Consider the following 26,475-nt stretch of genomic DNA (forward strand, 5'->3'; position numbering starts at 1 on the left):
TTAAGCGAACTAGCTAACTGACTGACTGCTATACACATACATGCTTTCACTCCAGCTGCTTACACAAAATGGCGCTCTGCTTGCACATGCTCAATACTTTCTGTGCATGTTCCCATGAACTACAGTGGCTTTAAAAGTATAACACACACACTATGATCTACACTCCCTGTGCTCGAGTGGGATTCCTCAGGATGTTCCAGTTTCCTCCCACATTCCCAAGACATGCTGCAGGTGGATTAGACATTCTAAATTGGCTTAGGTGTGATTGTGTGCATGCGTGTGCATTCTGAAGAAGGTTGAACACTGGGCTGGCAACTTAACAATGTAAAATTCCACTGCCACTTGTTCTGCAGACTGATGATCCACCGTGGTGATCCCTAACGGGCACAGCTGAAAGTAGAAGAAAACTAGTCTTTATAGCTAGAGAGTCACAAATAATAATTAAACCAAACCAGCCAGCAACACAAGACCTATGAAAACCTATCATATTTTGTTTATTTTCAGCAACTAAAAATGGAAACCTGAAAAGAATTTTAAATAGAACATAGCAAAATATTGTCAGAACAAAAGCTGGTTGATCATTGATCCGCTTGAAGCATCCTGCTTGGTGCAGTGGGTTGGAGCATCGGGCGCTCAACTGATGAGTAATGAGTCTGAGTTCGACTGATGGTGGTATGAAGAACCAATGCCATTTATTATACTGCAAGGTAAGGATATGATCGGGCTAGAATTTTCCAGTGTTAGGCGGTGTTTTAGTGGGTGAGAGTCCCAGAGTACCAGGGCAGGGCTGGAGTCTGGTCATCATTAGCTTTCACTTGCTTGCAGTGCTAAAAAATGAAGTAAATTTTTCTCCAGACTAATTCTAATGATCTATTATGAATGCTACGTGCTATGAGTTGTGCCAACATTATGTTGTAATTTTTTTATCCAAATTGCAACTTCAAAGTGTTTATTACCTCCTAACATCTGATTACTATTCATACTATATAGGGACCCCGGACATTTTACATCCCTCTTTAGGAGGCTATATCACCCACGTTGAGAACCACTTGTTTAAGCAAAAGTAACTCAAAAGTATCTCACATTTAAGTTACTAGTTACTAAAAAAAGTAATATATTACTATTACTAGTTGCTATTTTAAAAAAGTAACTAGTTATATTACTAGTTACTAGAAATTGTGATATATTACTTACTGCAATAGAGTACTCCCATCACTGGCTAAGTGGGTCTCAGAAGTCCAAGCCTCCATATATCATTTTTCACAAGGACAGGGTGGCCTTGAGAACTAATCCTTCCATCATGCCCAAGGTAGCCACTGAAAATAACATCAACCAGTGTATTCAGTTACCTGTCTTTTTTCCAAGTCATTCCAAACAAAGGTGAATGTCTCCTTCATACACTGGATGTACACAGACAGTTAAGATTTTACTTGCACAGGACTAAACCTTTCAGTTCATCTGCTCAACTGTTTGTAGCCTTCTCTTTGAACAGATGTGGTCAGGCGGTGTCTAAGGTAACAATTTCCAATTGGATTTCAAATTGTATTTTCACCGTTTATTCTCTCAGGAGCTTAGAGTTACTTCGTCCACCTAGGGCTCACTCTCTCAGGTCATTTGCTACCTCATCAGCCTTCTCTGCAAGGGTGTCTATAGATGACGTGTGCTGCGGCCACTTGGCCAACTCCTCACACATTCATTTTCATTACAAATTCGATATTGTCTTCAGAAATGGAGCATCTTTTGGTTTTACATTGCTCAGGCACATTCTTCCATAGGGCCGCCTGGGATTCTATTGTAGTTGGGGATTCTGACCCGAATCATGAGGAATAATGAAATGGATAACATCAGAGCAGTAGTAATGCACTTACCATAACTTGGCATCTGTGTTATTCTATTTTATTATTCCTCACTTCCCGCCCACCTTCCCTCATCCGTGCTCCTCGGGGGGACTGAGGAAGCTGAAGTCTTGGGATCCTGGGCTTCATTTCCCTTCTTTAAAGTTCGGGTTTATATTCTTCGAGATTTCTGCAGTAAACTCACTCTGAGAGTTAGAGTACAGAAGGGGGCTATGAAAGAAGGATGAGCTTGAGCCTTGAATCTATGTCATGTGTAGTGCCAGATCATATCAGATGTCAGATCCAAGATCCAGTCATGAGGAATAATGAAACAGGATAACACAGATGCCAAGTTGTGGTAAGTACATAACTGCTGTTCTAAATAAATTTTACTCAGTCTAAAAGGACAGCTTATACCAAATCCATGTCAACCCCTAGATCTGAAACATACAATACCATAGAAACAGGGAAGCAATACCACAGAGGGATCGACTGACTCGGTTTATCAGTACATAGGCAACAAAAAGTAACAGAAATCAGACAGACTTTAAAAAACATTGACACCTTTTAAAAAATGACAAGTTCTTTGGTACAACTGTTTCTGATCATATTTGATTTTTCTGTTGTAAAGGTTATTTTTTGTTACAGGTTTTGCAAGTTTTACAAAAGAGTCTATTCCACAGTTACACCAAAGCTTACTATCAAGCAGTATCTTTATAAATTGCTTCCCTGTGGACACTGTATTGTAAAAATGTATGCAAAGCACATTTTTACCTCAATAAAAACTTCTAAAAGTTATGAGTTACATCAGTTAGTCACTTGCCAAACTGACTGGATAGTATTCTCAGTAGTATGGAAATGTGGTGCCTTGGGCAAACTTCCAGATCTTGGAAACAAAGGATTTCATTGCATTTTAGTGACATCAATTGCCACAAAAATAGGAGGTCTCTTTATCAACATAAATTGCATCATTCCACAGCAATTTCTACTGTATATAGGCACGAATCGAGTGATTGGTACATTTTTTATTACTTCCCAAAAACATTTGGTTTTCGTTAAAAAGAAATGGCAGTGGATTATAAATCTGGGGGCAATATTTCAATCTGGGTTAAGTGAAATGTTATAGAGTCCATACAATAACATTATAATTACTTCAGAAATACTTGCCTTTCAACACATAAAAATAATAGAGTAAATGCCTATTAGCTATGTTGTTATAGATTAGGAAGAATTATTATGAATGATTATATTATATTATAAAGATCTTTCAAATGCTGCCCTGTGGTTTCTGCAGGTGATTTGGATACTTACAGTACTCAGCCACTAGATGGCAACTTGTCCCAATAACCTGTCCCAAGTTTTAGGGTTTTTTTTTTTGCTATGCTCACTATAAATTTGCAAGAATGTGATTATACACCTGTTTCCACAGACATGGTAGATGAACATTGTAGCTAAAGGCTCAGTTTATTGGGTTAGTGAAAGCAATGAGTAGATGTGATAAGATGTTTGCCTTCAGCTGTGATTTGGATAATTGCTTTCTTCATTCAAACGTACCAGTATGGGCTTGCAACAGCCCTTCTATTCAAGGGGAGCACAGGCTTTCATGGTTTTAAAATAGTTGAATGTTTATTTGTATGAAATTTGGTAGCTTTATTTTTAATGTAATATGATGCGTGTGACCTAAATTTCTTTATTAATCATTTTGAAAAACAGAGGGAGGGTTGTATAATCAGCCCTTATTCATTTTACTGATTTTATAGTACAAGTTGGGGATGAATAAAGAATGAATTTGGTTTCATGATTAACTGCTTTATTGATTGTTGGTGCTGACATTCTTTTTAGATACCACTACATAAATCTTTTGCTGAGCACCGATCTTCTGTCTGCTAGTGTTATTCATTGGCATGTGTTGCACTTGACCAAGTGACCAAGAGGATGTCCATTTAGTTCTGCAAAGGGCATTAATGCCAAGCAGCCATGTCCATCTTCCTGAAGTATTAGTATTGGTTTCCCTGGTCTCTACCAGGGAAATCCCACCAAGTTTGTGTGCACAAGAGTGCATGTAATCATTCCCACCCCTGGAGAGGATAGTGGGATATGCTCATTTGTCCCCCTCCACCTGAGTCCTCAACATCACCAAGGAAGAGAGAATGTTATATGCAGGAGTTTTCAGCAACCTGAAGAAGGCCTTTGAATTAATCATCACCTTTTCTTGCAAAAACTACAAAAATTGTAGGCTCAGGTAAACATTTGATGTCTTAACTCGCCTGGCTGGACTTTTTCAGTGTTAAATAACAATCAAGTCTCCACCATAGTAACTTTCTGTACAGATGTCAGTCAGGGATCATTACTGGCCCAAGCACTTTTCATGAATGACATCACCAACATTGCATCCCACAACCTCTGGTGCTTTATGCTAATATTTTACACTTTCATTCAGTCCTCACCGTCAAAGAAGTAGAACTAACGTACCTTTGAACTGCTGTTCCGAAAGTCTTCACATCAATCTGTGACTACTTCGTCTATAACAAACTCTAGCTTAATCCTCAAAATTTGCAGTTGTGCTTCTTGGTACTTCACAAAAACTAAAGAAAAATTCCACTGTTAACTTATTTGACACAAAAAAAAAGAACCCCAAGAAACTTCCTACCATTATTATGGGCTTCACCTGTGTCCTTCAGTAAACATCTCTCATTGTACCAAAGATATTGTAATGAAAGTACTTTGCAAACTGAAACCTTGTTAGACAGTTTTCACTCTTCTCAATCCTGAAGTCAGGTCTGCATTAGCCAAAGGCTTACTTATCTCAAGTTAGGAGTATAGTCTTTGCCTTATTGCCTTAAATTCATCACATAACACAGATCTTTTGTAGAACACAACAAATAAAATGTGCATATTCATTCCCCCTGACACCTTGCAAGGAGCATCACTATCATTCTCTAAATAAAGTGAACTGGTATTCCAGAAAGTCAAACTCTACCTTCCTACTTTCTTGATTTACATTTAAACTTATCAGTTGTAGAAACTGTCCCTCTTTCTGTCTAATAAAGTTGTATTTAATTACCCCCCTGACCAAAGCAACAACTCAGATGGTATAACTTTATTATACAGACGACATTTTAAAAAGCCCATTGGAGAAAAGACCTTTTATAAGCTGGTCCCTGCAAACTGGAACAATCTACCTAAGGAGCTGAGAAATGAAACAAATGACAAGACGGCGTAGTGGTAGTGTTGTTGCCTCACCACAAGACGTTCTCCAGTTCGATTCTTGGCTGGGGTGCCATCTGTGTGGAGTCTGTATGTTCTCCCTGCATTCGTGTAGGTTTCCTCTGGGTGCTCCTGTTTCCTTCCATGTTACAAAGGCATGCATCTGGAGTGTTTCTCCCCAGCCCTTCACTGAAAATTGGCTTCATTCCAAGTCAGACTTTCACTATAAACAAATAATAAATAAATAAAAAGACAATTAGGGAAAAAACTTGGAGTACTTTCACAAGCTACAAGAGTGTCATTGCCTCAGATATAGGTTCATCAGTAAGGATTAGGCTGACTGTCCTTGCAGACTATTATAAGCTTAGCCAACTTCCCTTTTTGTGCTTGAAATAACCCATTTGGCTATTTATTAATCTTACCCATTCCATAGTCGATAATTATGTATTATCCCTAATAAGAATAACTGGGATCATACCATAGATAATGTGAGGGGACTGACACATGGGGTAAAACATTTTGGAGCTGTCTCTGCCCATTAGTAGTACAGGGGGCAGCCCTGGGATAAATTTTCTGTTTCCCATCTATAGATCTAAGTTGTACTTGAAAACAGAAAGGGATGAACGTTTATATGGATGGGGAGTCAATTCCACAGCAGTGGTATGTATCCACTGTGACACATACCTGTAGTTCCAAACTGTTCTTTTGATGTTGCAGAAGAGGTTTAGATCTCTAGACTGAATATTTCTGATGTCACTGACTTGCTGATTTGCAGTGAATCCATCAGTAACAGATCGTAGGATATCTTATATGCCATACACAGGTCACCACTTAGCATTCTGTAGGAAATGGAGTATACTGAAAGGGCTTTGAGTTGGCCCATGTAGGACATGTTGTTTAGCCTGTGTAGCCTTTTAGTAAGGTATCTCTTTGGGTGCTCCAGTTGTTGCATGTGTCTGGACAGAAAAATGCCAAAGGGTGCATTATATTCAATGACTGGCCTAATGAGGGCTAGGTAAAGGGGACAATGACATCCCTAGATCTAGAAATAATCCCTTTGTTTATAAGCTATGCAATATAGAAGGACTTTCTTACAACAATAGACACATGTTGGTCAAAAGTTAGGTCACTGTCCACATAATTTCCAAATCTTAAACAACTGGGATAGCTCTGAAGGGTGTATTATCAATCTTCCCAAAAGATACAATAATGTATTTTTTTGGCATTTAGTTTCGGTCCATGATTTTGGCACCAGTTATTTGTTTGAGACAAACTTTCCTGCATGATAGCAAAGTCATTTAGGGATTCAATGACTGCGTCTAGCTTGAAGTCATCTGCAAACCTAGTCAGCCAGAGCCTTTTGGTATTGGCTTTTACTTCCGAAAAGTAGATGCCAAACAGCAGAGGTCCCAACATAGATCCCTGGGGGACTCCACTTGCGACTGGTCTTTTTGTGGTGGTAACGTCCCCTGTTTTGATTATCTCCATCCTGTCTGTGAGCCAATTGGCAATCCAGCAGGTAACATAGGGGTTTAGTCACAGTTTATTTCGCTTTCCTACTGTGCTGTGTAGGAAGTTGTATAAAAAGCTTTGGCCAGGTTAAGGTACATGTTGTGTACCATTTTGCCTTCATCCATTGCTTTGGTGACTTTTTCAAAAAAATCCACCAGGATGAATAAGCAAGACCTACCCTTGACGAATCCAGACTGAGATGGGTCCATTGTTTTGAGGTTCGCTATGTACTGATTGATTAATTCCCTGTGAAGTCTTTTCATGGCTTTGCATATGAGGCTGGTCAGACTTATGGGTCTTTAATTGCTTTGGTATGTGGAAGGCCCTCCATTGTGCAGGGGAATGACTGTATCAGTTCTCCATTCACTTAGTACAAAACCTGTATGGAGGCTGAGACTGAGAAACATTGTTAGGGGTGTGGCTAAATTGTGCTTTATGCTATTTAAGATGCATCCATACCCAGATTCATATCCATATCCGGATATGCAGCTTAAAATATCACTCCTCTCCCTTAATTCCCTTCCACCTTGTAACATCACGATATACTTCATTGCCACACCATTGGAAATTAACTAGTATGTTAATACTGTAAATAATATTTGAACAAACTTTATCTCCAGCTGCTACCGTCTATACCACTTATGAAATTACCTTTCTGTTACTCTACCTATATCTACCTATCCATACCTGCCTCTATACACCTACACATATTCAATAATCTATATACAAACTACATTCCTTCTATTTAAACACAGGCTGCAACTCCCACTATTTCTATGTATTTCAAAAATGCCTCCAATTATTTTCTACCTAAACGTACTCTATAATCTATATATAAGCCATGTTTTTTTTTACTTTAGTACAGTCTGTTACTCCCATAACTCCTTATTCCTATCAAGAATGTTCTTCTATTGATTTCTTGTTGTCCATATTTGTTATTGTCCTTGTGCATAAGCTTAGATTGATTATGTAAATATGCTAACATTGTGTAAATTGGAATTATTGTAACTGTATTCATTATTATGTAACACTCACAGTATCTAATACGTTGTAGTAAGTGTGTATTGCTTACAATTGTATACCATTCATAGTATTCTTTATTATTGCTCTAGATTGTAAAATCTTTCATTATACTCACTGTTGCTGTTTTTTTTTGCCAGTGGCATGGGTTGTGGCTTAACAGAGTCCTTGGATCAGCCCACCTACCTAGTTAACAAATTCAAATAAATAAATAAATAAGGACAAGCTATATAATAAGAAAAAATATTACCATTATGTTCATGCATTTCATTTGAAAATGAACCTGATTAGCTGGGGCAGGAGGGAGGGTGTGCACATTTTGTGTATCTGGCCACCTGGTTAGTGTGGCAATATAAGGAGTGGCCGTTTTTTGGTTTGCTCTTCACTTGAAGGGCTGCAGTGGTGGGGCTCTAGTTCTTGGTACCATCACAGAGTGCTAGTTAGCCAGCTACACTTCTGTCCACACCTGCTCCTATCATTGATAAAAATATGTCTGACTTGTGTATAAAACTAAAGGAACTAAAAACATTTTTACTGCTTGTATCTTGCTATCGAAATCGACAGACAAGAGCTTCCAGTTTCTCAGTTTTTGTATTATCTTTTGTTTAGTCTCTTTCCACATATCCTTAGCTGTCATAAAATAATCCTTTTTAGCCTATACTCCTAAATACTTCATTTTATCATGTCCCCATAAACATGGGTATTGCTAAACCAATTAATGTGTGGGTACATAGTTTATAGCTGTAGCCTTAGTTTTATCTTCATTAATTTTATATCCCAGTAAAACTCGAAGCTGTCTCAGAATGTTCCACAACACTGAGATGTCTTTTCTTGTTTCATCAGATACAAATTAATATAATCTGCAGCAAATACAGCCAACTTTTCTTGATTACCATACCAATTATATCCTTGAATTTCTGAGTCCCTTATTTTCTTAGCCAATGGTTCTAAATATAATGCAAATAACAAAGGGGAAATAGAACACTTCTGCCTAGTTCCTCTGTTCAGACACAACTTATCAGAGAAGAACCATCCCACTTTGATTTTTGCCTCTGATCCCGCATGTATCCTCCTAATTAAACTTATTATTGTATCAGGGAATGCAAATGCTTCTATTTCCCTACTCAAAAAATCTCAGCTTACTCAGTTGAATGCTTTCTCTGCATCAAGACCACCAACAACAGCAGTATTTTATTACATTCTGCTTCCCTCAGGATCATCATTCTGTTAATGTTGTCAAATGTTTGCTTCCCTTCCATAAAACCACATTGAGCCATATCTATCAATTCTGGTAACACTTTTGCCATTTTTTAGCCATTATAGACATAAATACTTTATAATCATGGTTTAAAACTGAAATGGGCCTATATGAAGGTGAATCTAATGGGTCTTTACCATCATTAGGTATTACAGCCACCACAACTTTTTTCTAGGATGTTGGTGTTTTCCCTCCTTACAAAATGTTAGTAATCTAAACCTGCCAGATCTTTATCACATTCTTTCCTCCTAGCTTCCAAACTTCCACAGGTATAGCTTCTATTCCTGAAGACTTTCCTGAAGATTGGTTAAACATCACCATGTTTGTCTGATCTCTTCCTATCTTAATTGTTAATCATTGAGCCTATTCTACCTCTAACCTTAGCAGATTTAAATTTTCTATAAATGTTTCCATTTGTGCTTTTTCTTGATTACCACATTTCTCTGCTTTACACAAATTTTCATAAAATTTCCAAAGTATCTCTAATACCTGTATAGGATCTTTGGTTATTTTCCTTGTTATAGGCTACCTATGCTTGGCAACAATTTACTTTCTGTTGCCTAAGCCATTGTGCTAAAAGGTTTTCTGCTCTGGAGTTATTATAAAAAAAAAAAAAACACAGTTGCTTAAAAGCAATCTTTCAAAACTCATGCATATTGTCCAGGTACTCCCTTATTTTCTCTTTAGCACTCTGCAGTAGTACCTCTTCTTGTTTTGTGAAATTCCTCTTATTCTGCAATACTTTAACCTTTGCAACCCCACTAAATAATTGTTGCTTCTTTAGCCATATCTCTTTTTCTTTTATTTCTACCCAATTTAAACTCTTTCATTTTATCCCACTCTCTACATATAACTTCTGAAGTACTTTCTATCTTCCCTAATAACTCCAAAATAATTTCCACTGCATATTCCCAAAATTCCACTCTTTTTAACAGGTAGGTGGGGAAATGCCTCTGTTTCATTTTTACTTCATTACCTTGCATTTTTATTTTAGTTGTTATTAGTGTATGATCTCAAATAATTATTGGATGTGTGTCAAAGATCTCAATGAAATGCCAATGTTGCTGTGAAATATAATTTCTGCCTAGTCTAGCCCAGTTATTGTACCTTGGAGGATAATATGTAAATTCCCTTTGAGCTCCTACTAATGAATTTATGTCTTCCATACCAAATATTTTCATAAATTTCTTTAGAAATTGATACTCTTTGTTATATATTTCCTTTTTAGGTCTCCTGATACATCTTCATTGTTGCAAATTAAATTCCAGGTCTAACCTATAAATAATATTCCTTGCTGAAACCTAACTATTTCTGTCAAAATGTTTTAAAGCTCTGCAATAGCTGTTTTAGGTAGAATATAAATACATGCCAGCATAATCATCTTCCCTTGCCAGTAGACCCTTACTACCACAAATCTGCCATTATTATTTTTTCCTCTTCTATCACATTTGAAGTTCCTCTAACAATTAATATAAGTAGTCCATTTTTCTTTGTCCCTGATATTCTGCTGAATATCCATCCTGAAATCCTTTCTTTATCAAATTCACATGGTAAGATTTTTTTTTAAATGTGTCTCCTGTAGAATTGCTATTTGCATTCTGCATTTCTTCATATAATTCAATGTTCTTTCCTTTTTCTCTGTACCTGTGAGACCATTCACACTGCAATATAACATGGAAAGTGTTGCCATTATAATAAGAGGTTATTATTCCCACCTATTATATATGATCACTTATTTAGATGTCTATTTCCATCTCTTGTAATACATGCACCCACTAATGTTTGGCAGGTTGATCCTTTATACAGTGGTTTCTTGACATCTCCATTTGAACCTATGTCACATTTTACAATGCTTTGTGCTTTAATGAAAATACTCAAAAAACACACATCCCCAGGACACCCCCATAACCTGTTAATTTAATACAATCACCCAAAATGATTTACATTTTCATATACTGAAGTTTAACTTTCCTAGCAGGAACAATTGTCCTAAATAGCTGCAGATACAGGTACTATCTGACCTAAAGTTAAAGTTATCCATGCTAAGATGCATGTTTCTGGCACAGCAGAAAATCTCAGGTGTTCCCTGTGAGCTCTGTCCTCTAATCTACCAATTTTTGAAACATATCTTCTTGAGCAGTCTCATACCCAGCCAGCCTTTTCTTCATTTGATCTCTGATTTATTGCAGTTTTATAAGCTCATCTGAATGCATCTGTTTAAATCTTCTTCCATTTTTTCCAGGCTTTTGTTATTTGAGTTGATATACTCCTTCAATGTTATCTTTATTTTAATCAGCTCTAAGCTTATATGACTTAATTTTTCCTCTAGATTACTGGAAGTCATGTCTTGCATCAAAGCTGGAGCTTAAACTGCTTTTTGCTGAGCACTTGCAGAATTCTTCCCAGTCAGTGTTTTCTCTTCACTTTTTCTAGTTGATTTTCTTTCAGGCTCTCTAACTTACTTCTTTGCTGGCATCCTGTACTTACTAGTGTAACTGAATATTAAAAGTAGCAGAGTTCCTGGCTGCTGTCTCGCAGTTTTCTTTTTTTCACACTGGGAGTGCTGAAGTTAAGCTTTTGATCAGTGTGCAGCCATCTTAGAAGTGAAAACAACCAAACCATCTTAGAAGTGTCCATACACTGGCCATGTTTTGACCAATGTTTTTTTTTTTTGTTTTGTTAAGCAACCATTTTGCATAAAGCTACCACTGCACCAACTTTTCAGACATACAAATTGTCATAGGGAACTGAAAAATACTTGTTGTCTTTCTTTGGTTTGTGTCAAAGAAAGCATAAGTATTATAAATGCATTTGAAACCATAATTGTTTATCTAGTAAAGCATGCCTGATATGTAACATGTTCATTTCCTCAGTATCCCAAGTTTACCCATTTAAAATCTTGTTTCATTTCTGTAGGTTATATTTCTTATCTTCCAATCATAAACGTATGAGACAAATTACTTGCTTACAGGATGTGTAACAAAAATTGGTCTAAAAGAAAATGATGAGAGTCACAATTCCATTTGGTGGTAAACATCATTAGACACTATTGCAGTCAGTCAAGATGTGCTGTGCAGTTTCTATGAAGTATTCTAGCCTGGGGATGCTTTGCATCTGCATGTCTTTCAACCTCTTAGTACAAGAAATCTGGATGAAAACCTACAATAATGGGGTGACAAAGACCCAAATATGGGGACAGATTTTAAATATTGCTGTTATAAACTTAGAAAGTTGCTAAAATAATAGGATTTTTGTCAGCATGCATTGTCTGAAGGATATGAAGCCTGAAATTCAAATATATGTTATTATTTAGTGACTTCAGTCTTCAACGATTTGACAGAAAAATCACAAATTTTATGAGGAACAGACTAGAAATATGGCATCTGCATGTCTTTCAACCTCTTAGTACAAGAAATCTGGATGAAAACCTACAATAATGGGGTGACAAAGACCCAAATATGGGGACAGATTTTAAATATTGCTGTTATAAACTTAGAAAGTTGCTAAAATAATAGGATTTTTGTCAGCATGCATTGTCTGAAGGATATGAAGCCTGAAATTCAAATATATGTTATTATTTAGTGACTTCAGTCTTCAACGATTTGACAGAAAAATCACAAATTTTATGAGGAACAGACTAAAAATATGAGGCAAAAAATGTATATTCTGTGAAAATCTGCGCAGTTGAGAGGTATGAGAGGAATCCATAGTTAAGAAAAAACACTCAAAGAAAAATATAGCAGTTGAAGAGCTATTTTCAGATATTTACCACTGCCCAATGTTACAATAATGATATTTGACATAATTTCCAACAAAATTAGCTTCAATTATGTCATTTCATTCATTGTATTCTATACATGAAATTGTTTTTAATGTACACTTTGCCCCATTAAATTATGTGACATGTCTTTAATTTTTATAAGCATTTCATGAAATTCTGCCAATTTGGTAGAGATATGAACTAGTTTGCATGTGTACACTTGATGTATTGGCAGTATGTAAATGCATGGATGGTGGGGCTTTCTTTGCTCAGCATTAAATGTAGCTGGATAAAGCTGGCAGTCTGTGCAGAACATGAGGAGGGTAATTCTGTTGGCCATGTTGGATGCTGCTAGTTATTTCCATAATCAGTACACCAGGCATAGGAGGGCATCACTGTAGTAGAAGCAACATAGGACCCATGCATTTAGTATGTTGAGATTTTATGAGGTCTGTAGAGGGTTAGGGTATCAGGCAACAAGTGGGAAATAGGCAGTACAATATTGTGTAGCTAGTTCTGTTCAGTATGCTGGTTTTGGAGACCTTGAGGAGGATCTCTCAGTACTGGGAAGAGGCTGTTCTACCACTGATAGAATGTTTTTGTAGATTCTATTCTGCCACTGATGGAAGTTGTTGAATGCTCAGATTCTGTGTTAGGTCCATTGATAGAATTTGTGGAATGCTCTGATTCTGTCACAGTACCACTGATGGAATTTGTGGAATGCTCTGATTCTGTCACAATTCCACTGATGGAATTTGTGGAATGTTTTGATTCTGTCACAGTTCCACTGATGGAATTTGTGGAATGTTTTGATTCTGTCACAGTTCCACTGATGGAATTTATGGAATACTCTGATTCTGTCAAAGTTCCACTGATGGAATTTGTGGAATGTTTTGATTCTGTCACATTTCTATTGATGGAATTTGTGGAATGTCCTGAATTTGTCAAAGTTCCACTTATGGAATTTGTGAAGATTTTTGATTCTGTCACAGTTCCACTGATGGAATTTGTAGAATGTTCTGATTCTGTCACAGTTCCATTGATGGAATTTGTAGAATGTTCTGATTCTGTCACAGTTAAACTGATAGAATGAAATTATCTGTCTTTTGTTTAATATTCAAAGTGATTTGTAGAATGTTCTGATTCTGTTGCAGTTAAACTGATAGAATGAAACTATCTTTTGTTTAATATTCAAAGTGTTAATCTCTATATTCTGCTTCACTTCCTTGAACACTGATTTGAGTAGCTTTTGTTCATGGCATTTGTAATGCTACAGTGAATAAAATATTGTTGTGCAAACTGTAAGTGTCCTATTACACATAATTTCAGAATGTTGACATTTCTTCAAGTAGAATGTGGTATACAGGATTCTTATAGGATGCTTTAAGCTTTCATTTTGAACAGTGTAACTTTTTTTAGTTTTTTTTCCCACAGATTCCACATTCTGTCTGTAGTGAAAGCTGTCTACCTGGATATCAAAAGGCTTCTCGTCGAGGTCAGCCACTCTGTTGCTTTGACTGTTTAGTCTGCTCCAAGGGAGAAATCACCAATAAGACAGGTAAATAGTATAGACTAACAGTTATCAATATACACAAATTATTTTGGAAGGAGAATAAATTGTTCGTCACAGAGTTGTTGTGCAATTAAAATAGTCATTCAGGTTCTACTGAACCATGCATTCTGTCATGCAAAGATAGTGGGCTAGATTCAACAAAGACTACACTGAGTGTATACTAAGTGTACATGATATTCTGATTGTATTTGTTGTGCTTTCTAGTCACTCAGAAAAATTACACTAAGTGTATATGTAGTCTACACTTTGTGGTAACCTTTATGAATCCCTGTCAGTATTTAAAGCTGCAAGACTATCAATAGGACAACTAAAATTAGGAGGAAGAAGGTGTGAGTTATGTCTGTGTTGTCTGTTCACTCAGAACAGTGTACACTTAGTGTAGGCTTTATTGAATCCCAGGGAGTATTCATATTGATGGACATTGATTTGTTTTAGTACTGATGCAGGCAACATGAACAACTGTAAATCTTAGAATAAATGTGAAGGAAAAATAAAATTTCAGGAAGCATGTGTGTCACAAAACCCAAAGCATCATTAATTCACTGGAGGAATTTTGTGCCAGATAAATCAAGATAAATCAATCAACCTAGGCAACAATGGTAGGAACTCAGCAGGGGTTTACTTAAACCTTTGCTGGATATTTAACAAGATATCATGTATAATATAGAGAAACAATCAAACTAAATAGCCTTGGAATTGGTTCTATGTTGGTAGCATGGGTAAACGATTGGATGACAATAAGATTCAGAGAGTAATAGCAAATTTACTCCACTCAGATAAAAAGATAGTTACCAGTAGGGTAGCAGAAAATAACTGATGGATTCTGTCCTTTTCAGAATAATTCCAAGTGATATTTGAGAGCATCTGCATCAGAAAACTATATTTTCCTTGCAATATAGGTTCATGCCAAAGGCTAATATCCAAGAAGGCATGTGTGGAAGAAAAGATGCATGGAAAGATTGGAGAGATAGTATAAAACACAGCACCTTCAAATGTAACACTAAGGATGCTTAACAATAAATTGTGCAAACAAAACCACAATAAGAGTATGTAACCAGAAAGGAGTGAGCAATAAGAATAAAAGTGGAACTTTGTCAGGGACAGTCATATTAAATGATCTAAGATAAGCAATAGTTAACAGAAAGCACAGAACTTTTATCTCTCTACATAGATGGTTACTAACACCCATATGGAGTATTTTGCTGGTCTGGAGACTTCAGATTTGCAAATATGCAGAAAGGATAGCTATGCGTCTACCTTTCAGTGTAGATATGTTGAATATCTACAGCTCTGTGTATTTCTCGGTTTCCTTGGGAATTCTTGTTAAAAATCAGACCGTCAATAGCTCTGGTCACTGGAAAATTGCATTCACAAATTATTCTGCTGTTTTCTTCAGTCTCCATACAGAATCTGCAATTTAAATTTCAAATTAAGCCCTCCTCAACAGTTTCATTTCACATATGACCTTGTCTTGTACTGCTGGGGACCCTCCTCTCTTTGTAAATCACTATCACATCAGCTGTCTGCATTGCCTTGTTTCATTGTTAAGCATTACGTAGCAATCATTGTGGGAAAAGGAGAACCTAAAGCAAAATACCCTGTGATGTAACAGAATATCGTAAAGTTTATAGTTATAGCTTGTATATCACTCACCTTTTATGTGCTAATGAAATCTACTATGTTTAAACAAACTAATAATAAAAAAATTGCTGTGGTATTGTAGAACAAGATAACATGCTGCCCGAGGTAACACAGAGTGTGGTAAGAAACCTAAAACACACTGATAGTAAAATGGATGGGGGAATATGACTCTCTGTTAGTTTAGTATTGACAAGAGTAATCAGTTACACCATAAATCAACAGCATACTCAGAGAATGTAAAAAAAAACCCAACAAATAAAAACAATCCATGAATTATTTCAGAATCTCTGCACTTTGAGCTGCATTTTTAAAAAAAATTCTGCTAACGTACCTGGGCATGTTATCTTAAGGAAGTGTATCAGAAGGTGCTCTTGATTAGAAAAAAAAAATCATCTTTTTTTCAGTGTATTTTTTAATCCTTTTGGTAATCAGAGTTCTCAAGTCATTTTCTTCAACTTCAGTTACTCAGTTCTACACTGTGATTGGTTCAGTTCTGTATAGGGGATTCTGGCAGGAAAAGGCAAAGGCTGCAAAGAATGCAGCTCCCATATAAACTATCTTCCTCTTATATCAGAATGAATTGTGATGAGAGACTATTCAATTAAAGTACATGAGTGCAGCATTTCTGGGAAGTCCTACGCAGTGTTCATGTATGTAAGGCAAATATGACTATGTATGTGATGTCCCTATGCTGGGCCAGTAATGAAGGAGCCTGAATCTTCACCACTGACACTGGAGAGGCATGTGAACTTGGAATGCAAATGGATACACTCAGTATTTCCAGATGCAGACTTTTCTGCATCAAGCACAATTTCCCTTAAGAGCATGCAGGGAACACACTCAGCCTGGGGTCTGGATTTCTCTATATCTGTCTTCCTCCAGGTCTCCAGTAAGACTCCCCACTGATAGAGCTGTAGGGTTAGGTCCTCAGCTGAGTGTTCAAACCAAGTTCTCAAGCACCCTCCCTGTAAACCCAGTGCTTCATGTCCCTGCCCCAAATAGCTGACACACACACACACACACACACACACACACACACACACACACACACACACACACACACACACACATGCGCACACTGAGAGATTTGATTACACACACACACACACACACACACACACACACACACACACACACACCTGAGAAAGGCTGGCACAGATTTACCTGCTGTGCCCCCTTCTGTCCAGAGTATAAGGTAGTTACCGCTGCCACCGGTCACGCCACAATCAGCTACTCTAAGGCCCTTAACAAATGGTGTCCAAATACACTGTGTAATATTAATACTAATACAAATGGCAGTACTTGAACAAGACAGCTAGGTTTTCTGTAGTGGCCCACACAGTGTCACCACATACATATAAGCACGCTCAAAGGTTAAATACTTTATACAAGAACCAGCCACAATAAAAGTTTAAATATATTTAATAATAAATAATAAAAAATAAGAAAAGACAAAATATATATTCACAGTAAACCACAGAGTTCAAATCACAGGAAATATTGAAAGTAACATTGATGGACAGGTGCATACAAATAAAGAAAAACAATATCTAAACTAAGCTTCACTATATTCCTGACTGAAACTAGGAAAATTACTATTCCCTAATAACTTACTTGATAGAGCAAGGCACAATGAAATATGTGGGGAGTCTTTCTAGTCAGGTTCCCCAAAACAGAATATCCATCCTCAGAGATTACTCCCTGTAAAATATAATATCCAAGATGGCTTGCAGAATGACCTCATCTGGTCACCTGACTCTCGGTTCTCACTGTAACCCCTCTGAAGCTGAGACAGGAATTTAACATAGACAGCTACAATACACATCTTAAATGTTTATGCAAGTGCCTGGGGCTTCCCCTCTTTTTACTGAGCTAATGAATAAAAGCTTCTTCCAGACCCAACATCTCCAGTCCTATTCAGCACTATGGGGTGCTGTTTTAATGGTTTAATAGCTCATTTACATTTCCCTTATTTTTCTTAAAGTAAGCTAGCTGGTTAACCTTTGCTGACCCAGTGTCCTCTGTTAAACCATATACATTTATTTCCTTTACAATCATACATGTACATTCCTTTTCATTCCAGCAGGGTGCACTGTTGATACATTTTCTCACAAGCAAACCTCACAAATGCATTTTTAGAGCAAGCATCTGTACAAATCAGTTTGATATACAAATTACATACAATTATTAACAAAATTCCAGCTAGATGTATTGGCACAAGTCATACACCCACTGCCCTACTTCTGGCATGGCTGGCAATACCTACTATCTTCAAACCTCTCCCCAATTTGAAGACGCAAGCTACTTTTTCAAGTGACCCTTGAGAAATGTGGCATGATGGGAATAAGCCTATCTGGGAATATGTTACCCCATTCCCTGTCTGTAGAATCCATCTATGTTGGCATTGCTGGCCCCACTATGGTTTTGTACTGTCATGTCATATGGCTGCAGTCCTAAGCTCCGCCTTAATAACTTGGCATTTTGCTGGCTGGCTCTATGTAGACATGTTAAAGGATTGTGGTCTGTAAGTACAGTGAATTTCCTTCCATAGAGATAAGACTGAAATTTCTGCAGTGCCCATACTCTGGCTAGACATTCCTTTTCTGCAGCTGCATAACATTCTTGCCTGGGTTAGAGTCTATGGCTAAGATATACAACTGGGTGCTCTTCTCCCTCCGAGGAAACCTGGCTAAGTAGAGCCCCCACCCCACAGTATGAACCATCCACCTCCACAGCAAATTATTTGCTGTAATCTGGACTGGCTAGCACAAGGGGTCCTCCCAAAGCTCCTTTAAGCTTCTGGAATGCCTGCTCATGTGCTGGGGTCCACTCAACCTTATCTGGCCTGTTTTTCCTTGTTAGGTCTGTGAGGGGAGCAGTTATTTTACTATAATTGGGAACAAACTTTCTATAGTACCCACTGTCCCTAAGAATGCCATCACCTGCTTTTTGGTAACAGGAGCAGGCCAAGACTGAATGACTACCACTTTGGCAGATTCTTGACTGATCTTACCAATCCACATTCTGTGTCCCAGGTAGGAGACCTCTGCCATACCCACCTGACACTTACTCAGTTTCATGGTCAACCCTACACTTTGCAGTCTGCACCTCCCTGACATGCTGAAGGTGCCCTTGCCAGGAATGGCTGTAGATGGCAATCTCATCCAGGTAAGCAAGCACATAATCTACTGCTCATGCTAGGATATGATCTGCCAGCCAAAGTTGCTGGCGCATTTTTCAACCCAAAGGGCATCTTCGTGAACTCATACAAGCCAAAAGGAATTGCAAATGCTGACCTCTCCCTAGTACTGGGAGTCAACAGTACCTGCCAATAGCCCTTGGTCAGATCAGTAGTGGTCAGATACCTAGCCCAACCCAGCTTTTCTAAGACTTCATCTGTCCTAGGCATGGGGTAGGCATCTGACTATGCGTGACTATTTAGTTTTCTGTAGTCCATACAGAACCTGGTGCTGCCATCCTTCTTTGGTACCAGCATCACTGGGGAAGCTCAGGGCTGCTGGACTCCCGGATTACTCCCAGTTCCAACATCTCCTGTACCTCCTTCCTAAGAGTCTGTCTGACTTGCTCAGGCACCCTGTAAGAGGCCTGCTTGATAGGTCTTTGGAGCCCTGTATCCACATGGTCCTGAATTAGGTGGGTGTACCCTGGTTTCCCAGTAAACATGTCCCCAAACTCCTGTAACAGTGCTCAGATTTCTCGAATCTGGGTAGAGGATAGCCACTGGGACATTGCTACCCCTTCCACTGAGGTGTCAGTTCGAGCCTCACTAAGGAGATCAGTCACCAGATCCCCCTTAGACTCCTCCTGTCATCCACTGCAAATACTCAGTATAATGGCCTCCCTGTCATGGTAAGCCTTCATGTTAACATGGTTCAATTTGTGCCCCTGCCTCCTGCCTAGCAGTTCTACCATGTAGTTAACATCACTGAGCTTACTTATCACTTTGAAGGGACCCTCCCAAGCTGCCTGCAGCTTATTGTGTCCAACAGGAATGAGCATCATCACCTGCTGCCCTACAGAATACTCTCTGTCTCAAGCATTCCTGTCATACCAGACCATTTGCTGCTGTTGGACTCCTGCCGGGTTCTCCTGGGTCAAGCCCATTAGCGTCCTAAGCCTTGTCCTGCGGTTTAGGACATATGCCACAACAGACTCCTTGTGGGATTCACACACACCATCCCACTCATCATGAATCAAATCTAGAGGTTGTCTCACCTTATGCCCATACAGCAATTCAAAGGGTGAAAAACCTGTGGATTCCTGGGATACCTCTCTGTAAGCAAACAGCAGATGGGGCAAATATTTGTCCCACTCTCTCTTAAATTGGTCTGCAAATGCCTGTAGCATTGTCTTTAGTGTAGAGTTTAACTTCTCCACAAGACCTTTAGTCTGGGAATGGTAAGGGGATGTCTTTAGGTGCTTCAGCCCACAGGACTCCAACAGACAAGCCAGCAGGTCTGATATGAAACTGGCACCTCTGTCAGTCAGTATTTCTGTTGGGAAAGCTACCCTGCCGAAGATCTCAAGCAAAGCATTTGCCACTTTCTCTGCCTTAACAGAGGACAGAGCCACTGCCTCAGGGTATCTGATAACATAATCTACTGCCACTAGGATATACTTCTTCCTGTGGAACTTCAGGTACTCAGAGGCCCCACAATATCCATAGCTACCCTCTGAAATGGCTCCTCAGTCACAGGCAAAGGCATCAAAGGAGCTTTGACCTTATCTCCTGCCTTGCCTACTTTTTGGCACTACTTACAAGTCCTGTAGTACCCTGTTACATCCCTGGCAATCCTAGGCCAATAAAAGACCTGCATAATACGTCTCTTTGTATGCTTTATGCCCATATGACCTGCAAAAGGAATGTCATGGGCTATGGCTAGAAGTGTGAGACAGTAGGCTCTAGGCACTACCAACTGCTGTATTACCTCACTTTCTAGCCCTCCCTCAGGGTCCACTCTGTATACGGGAACCTTTTGTTCCAATATACAGACTCCCCTTTTCCGTGAGAATCAGGGTGCCTCCCTAGCTACCTCCCTCAAGCCTTGTAATGTAGGGTCTGAGAGCCAAGCCTGTCTCAACTCTATCTTTGTGACTTTTCCCAGTTCCCCTTCCACAGGAAGTCTGGTATCTTCTGACAGTGGTGCTGCACTGTCAGCCTGGGTACTGCCAGTCACGTCTGAGCTTGCAGTCACCCTGTCCAGGGGAACATCAGTACCTACTAGCAGTTGTGGCTCATCTTCGGGCTCATTGCTACAGGGTAGTTCCCTCCCTGAATTAGCCACATTACCAGTCCTGGCTTCAGGGGTGTGGTCTGTCTGGGTTTCTCCAAAGCTACCAGATCCACATGCCTGTCTCCAAGCCTGACTGCATGTCACTGCATGCACACAAGGTACTGAATTATCAAGATCATTCCCTGTCAAAACATCTGCAGGGATATCCTGAAATACACCTACTTGCTTGCTTCCTTTTTCACCCACCCACTCAAAGTGTACCCTGGCCAAAGGAATTTGGAATGGGATCCCTCCTAAAGCTCTGACTGGAGTAGACTGCCCAAGCAAGTACTGGTCCTAGTTAATCACTGGAGGCTTCAGAATGGTTATATCAGGGGCTGTATCTATCTTGGCAGTGTCCTGTTTTCTATTTACCAAGATATGATATAAACTCTGATAGTAGTTTGGTATCCCTGTTGTCTCCAGACAGCTTGCCACTGGCATTCTGTTATCCCACTTGCTGGCTCCTCCACATTTTTCCCCACCTTGCCACCATGGACATCTATATGCTACATCGCCTCACTGGTTACATTTAAAAGATTTAAGCCTTGATCCTGGCCATGTACCTGAACTAGTGGCTTCCTCTGTTACTGGCGGACTCTGTTGAGGTAGTTTAGTCTGCACACCATGGGTTCTCTTATATCAATGCACAGCACTGGGTATCCCTTTCCTGTGCAGTGATGCCCTGCATGCTAATTGTCTTTCTTCCCCAGTTCATCTGCAAAGTTGCATTCCCTGTCTGCCGACCAGATTCTCATGTCCTCAGGCAAAATACTAAGGGCTTGTTCCCTCACCAAAAGGTCTGCCAGCCCTTGGAAAGTGGTGACCTGACACTCACTCACCCACATATGAAAATAAATGTTTAGTTCAGCAATATAATCACATATACTTTCATCTGTCTTGTGTCTATGCTCACAAAACTTATTTCTGTAAGCTTCAGGTGTTACCTTAAAACATTCCAATAAACATTTTTAACAGTATCATATTTTAAGTAATCAGTATCAGACAATTTAGAAACAGCAGTTACAGCTTTACCATGAAGTAAGGGGGTCAGGAACTGTACCCAGTTGCCTTAGTCAAGATTATACTGTTTACATACCCTTTCAAATATATGAATAAAACTATCAAAATTATCACCCCCTGTAAATTGTGGCAGAAATTTACTGATCATTTTTGCTCCTGGGATTCAGTTATTCCCTTCCCCATTACCTCCATGATCCTGGCGAAGAGTCAGCATCTCCTTTTCATGTTGACACTGCTTCTTTTTCTTTGGCTTGCAAATGCTGCATTCTGTCTGATGATTCTCGTTCCAAACGTTTGGCCTCCAGTTCATGTCTCTTTAACTCCAGATGGATTTTAAGTCCTCTGAGGAAAAGTTGAACTGTCCTGTTTCTGAGAGCCGTACATCCTTAATGCCAGACTTGTTGTATTCCTGGCTGATGGTCTGTGCTATCACTATGATCAAGGATGCAATCATTTCCGCTTTAGTCAGGCTGACATGCACCAATCCTTTGGCTTGGCACATTTCAGCCAACTGGTGCTTTGTCAGCTTGCCATAATCCTCTGCTGACATCTTTGCCTGGTCTCCCTGACTAAACTAAAAAAAGTAAATAAATAAAACTATTGTGATATGAAACTCTGAATATGTACTTTGTGGCTGCTTGAGAGTACACCTTTTTAGTGACAACTGCTTAAAGGCTACAGGAGGTCAATTAAGATCCACACCACTGCTCACCAATATGTGATGAGTGATGGTCCCACCACTGCCACCAATATGTGACACCCCCACGCTGGGCCAGTAATTAAGGAGCCTGAATCCTCACCACTGGCACTGGAGAGGGAAGTGCACTTGGAATACAAATGGATACACTCAGTATTTCCAGATGCAGACCTCTCTGCATCAAGCACAATTTGCCTTAACAGCATACTAAGACTGCAATCAGCTCGGGGTCTGAGTTTCTCTATGTCTGTCTCCCTCCAGGTCCAAAATAAGATTCCTCACTGGTACAGCTGTAGGGTTAGGTCCTCAACTGAGTGTCTAAGCCAAGTCCTCCAGCAACCTCTCTGTAAACCCAGTAATTTGTGCCCCTGTCCCAAGTAGCTGACATACACACACACTGAGAGATTTGATTTTTTACATACACACACCTGGCAAAGGCTGGCATAGATTTACCTGCTGTGCCCCCACCACTGCCACCAGACACTCCACAAGCAGCTTCCCTAAGGCCCTTAACAAAGGGTCTCCAATTAAAGTGTGTAATATTAGTACTAATACAAATGGTAGTAGTCCATCAAGACAGCTAGGCCTTCTGGAGTGGCCCACACAGTGTCACAAAATAAATACAAGTACTCTCAAAGGTTAAATACTTTCTACAAGAACCAGCAACAATAAAAGTTTAAATATAGCTAATATTAAATAATAAATAAATAAGAAAATACTAAATATATATTCACAGTAAACCACAGAGTTCAAATCACAGGAAATATTTAAAATAATGTTGATGGACAGGTGCATACAAATAAAGAAAAACAATACCTAAACTAAGCTTCACTATATTCCTGAATGAATCTAGGAGAATTACTGTTCCCTAATAACTTACTTGATAGAGCAAGGAACAATGAAATATCTTTTTAGTCAGGTTCCCCAAAACAGAATAATCCATCCTCAGAGATTACTCCCTGTAAAATATAATATCCAAGATGGCTTGCAGAATGATCTCATCTAGTCACCTGACTCTAGGTTTTCACAGTAACCCCCACTGAAGCTGAGACAGAAATTTAGCATAGACAGCTACAACACACATCTTAAGTGTTTATAGCAGTGCCTGGGGCCTCCCCTCTTTTTACTGAGCTAATGAACAAAGGCTTCTTCCAGACCCACCATCTCTGGTCCTATTCAGCACTGTGGTGTACCATTTTAATGGTTTAACAGCTCATTTACATTTCCTTTATTTTTTTAAAGTAAGCTAGCTAGTTAACCTTTGCTGTCCCAGTGTCTTGTATTAAAACATATGTATTTAATTCAGTTACAATAATACATGTACATTTCTTTTCATTCCAGCAGGGTGCACTGTTGATACATTTTAACACAAGCAAACCTCACAACTTCATTTTTAGCACAAGCATCTGTACAAATCAGTTTGTTAAAACAAATGACAGAATTATTTACAAAATTTCAGCTAGCTGTGTTGGCACAAGTCATACATCTACTGCCCTACTTCTGGCATGGCTGGCAGTATCTCCTGTAGTCACAGCATCAACATGATCTCTCATTACAAATGCTTACAGAGGGGGAGAAAGTGCTTTTATGAGTCAGTCTCAGAAATTGACTCACTGCATGAACCATTGTTGTACTATCATTTGCTGAAATGTATCATATGACTATCACTTTACATATATTATTTTGAGCTACTATGTCCAGTTAATGAAAGACAAGTCAAGCTACAGATTTCAGTGCATCTAGTCATTAGAAGAGTAACCATCTTCTGGAAATAGTTATAACACTTCATTATTTATCATGAGAAACATGCAGGAAATAAGTCACTTCAAAATCTGTTGATTAAGTATGCTATCATTTGAAATAACCCTGGTCATATGATATAAGAACTCACTTCCCCCTTGTATGGTGAGAAATTACCATTAAGCACAGTGTAGCACCTACTGACTCTCTTTTATAAAATGTACACAAGGAACATAATGTACAAGGACAAACTGCAGGGGTTGCTCTTAGACAGCAAAGTTAAGAGTCTAGTGCAAGGTGTGGAATAGTTTAATAATTTGCATAATTGTTCTTGTTACTCTTTCTCATTACCTGATATTTTCTGTTTTACTTTTTGTTGCCTGAAACAAAGCATTACCCAGCAGACTGCAGGCACACAAGCAAACAATACTTTTCAGGTTAAATTGATAACAAGATGTAATTGATAACAAATATAATGTGGTAATTATTGCAAATTCATTTAGCCCTCATTCACTTGTGTTTATTCTTCCCCAAGATTCTGTGAGCTGCCTGAAATGTACAGAGGATTTCTGGACCAATGAAAAGCGAGATATGTGCATTCCAAAAATCCTAGATTATCTGTCCTACGAAGACCCTATTGGAACTTCATTGCTTTTTTCTTCCAGTGCCCTGAGTGTGTTAACAGTTTCCGTTCTCTGCATTTTCATTAAATTTAAGAACACTCCAATAGTTAAGGCAAATAACCGTGAACTCAGCTACTTTCTGTTATTGGCCCTTGCACTTTGCTTCTTGTGTTGCCTGCTGTTTATTGGTCATCCCATGAAACTGAACTGCATGTTTCGTCAAGTGGTATTTGGGATAACATTTTCTCTTTGTGTGTCCTGCATTTTAGCCAAAACTGTCATTGTGATGATCGCCTTTAGTGCCACAAAGCCAGGCAGCAGACTGAGGAACTGGGTAGGATCCAGAGTATCGATTCCTATTGTCATCACTGGATCACTGGTTCAGGTCATCATTTGTTTTGTTTGGTTGTCTGTATCTGCACCATTCCCAGAATTCAACAAAACCTCAGAAGAAGGAAAGATAATTATAGGGTGCAATGAAGGTTCAACATTTACCTTTTGGATCATGCTGGGATACTTGGGTTTGTTAGCTGTTGTCTCTTTTGTGGTTGCCTTCCTGGCCAGGAACTTACCTGGTAGCTTCAATGAGGCCAAGTACATTACCTTTAGCATGCTTGTGTTTGTCAGTGTGTGGCTGTCATTTATCCCTGCATACTTGAGCACCAAGGGGAAGTATATGGTGGCTGTGGAACTTTTTGCTATCTTAGCTTCTAGTGCTGGAATGCTTGGCTGTATATTTTTACCTAAATGCTATATCTTAATACTGAGGCCAGAACTGAACACCAGGGGATATATGGTAGAAAAGAACTGACTCACAGATCTACAGCAAATAGTAATTGTTAATTAGATTGGGATATTTTAAATGATTTGAATTACTTGTAGTTTAGCACTCAGCCCTTAGTATATAAGGTACTGGTAGGCTGGAAAACAAAATCCAATGGCAATAAATGCATCTTTGAAACTGGCTTCAGTGATCTCACTGTGTGATAATGGAATTTTTTAGGATCTATGCATGATGGCATATCTAAACTGCAAAGTAATAGGTGACTGAAAACTTCCTTAGGCAACTGCAATTCAATAAGATCTGCAAAGGGGAGTTTTAGTGACCATGCCACAAGTGACCTCTTCATGAAAATACTTTTTTGAACAAGCATGTCAAAAACTATTTTTTACTCTTAGATGAAAAGACTAATTTTGCAACAGTGTCTTATTTAGTTATTTAAAATAAAACATTATTTTCTGTGAGGGACATGCCCCCTTCCTAGTCAATACATATACGCATGCACATACTT

General features: G+C 38.8%; 1 protein-coding gene across 1 annotated transcript in view; it reads left to right on the forward strand.

Annotated features, from left to right (window-relative positions):
* LOC122805971 overlaps window positions 1–26,021 on the forward strand; it is a 161,102-nt gene extending 135,081 nt beyond the window's left edge. The window contains exons 6-8 of the mRNA XM_044076210.1: window positions 13,261–13,667; window positions 14,012–14,150; window positions 25,096–26,021. Of these exons, the coding sequence (XP_043932145.1) occupies window positions 13,261–13,667; window positions 14,012–14,150; window positions 25,096–25,994 (1,445 nt within the window). The 3' untranslated portion in view covers window positions 25,995–26,021. The remainder of the gene's footprint in view (window positions 1–13,260; window positions 13,668–14,011; window positions 14,151–25,095) is intronic.
* The last annotated feature ends 454 nt before the right edge of the window (window positions 26,022–26,475 follow it).

This window comes from Protopterus annectens, chromosome 7.part0 (genome assembly GCF_019279795.1).
Source record: "Protopterus annectens isolate FY-2018-M chromosome 7.part0, PAN1.0, whole genome shotgun sequence".
Classification (NCBI taxonomy): Eukaryota; Metazoa; Chordata; order Ceratodontiformes; family Protopteridae; genus Protopterus; species Protopterus annectens.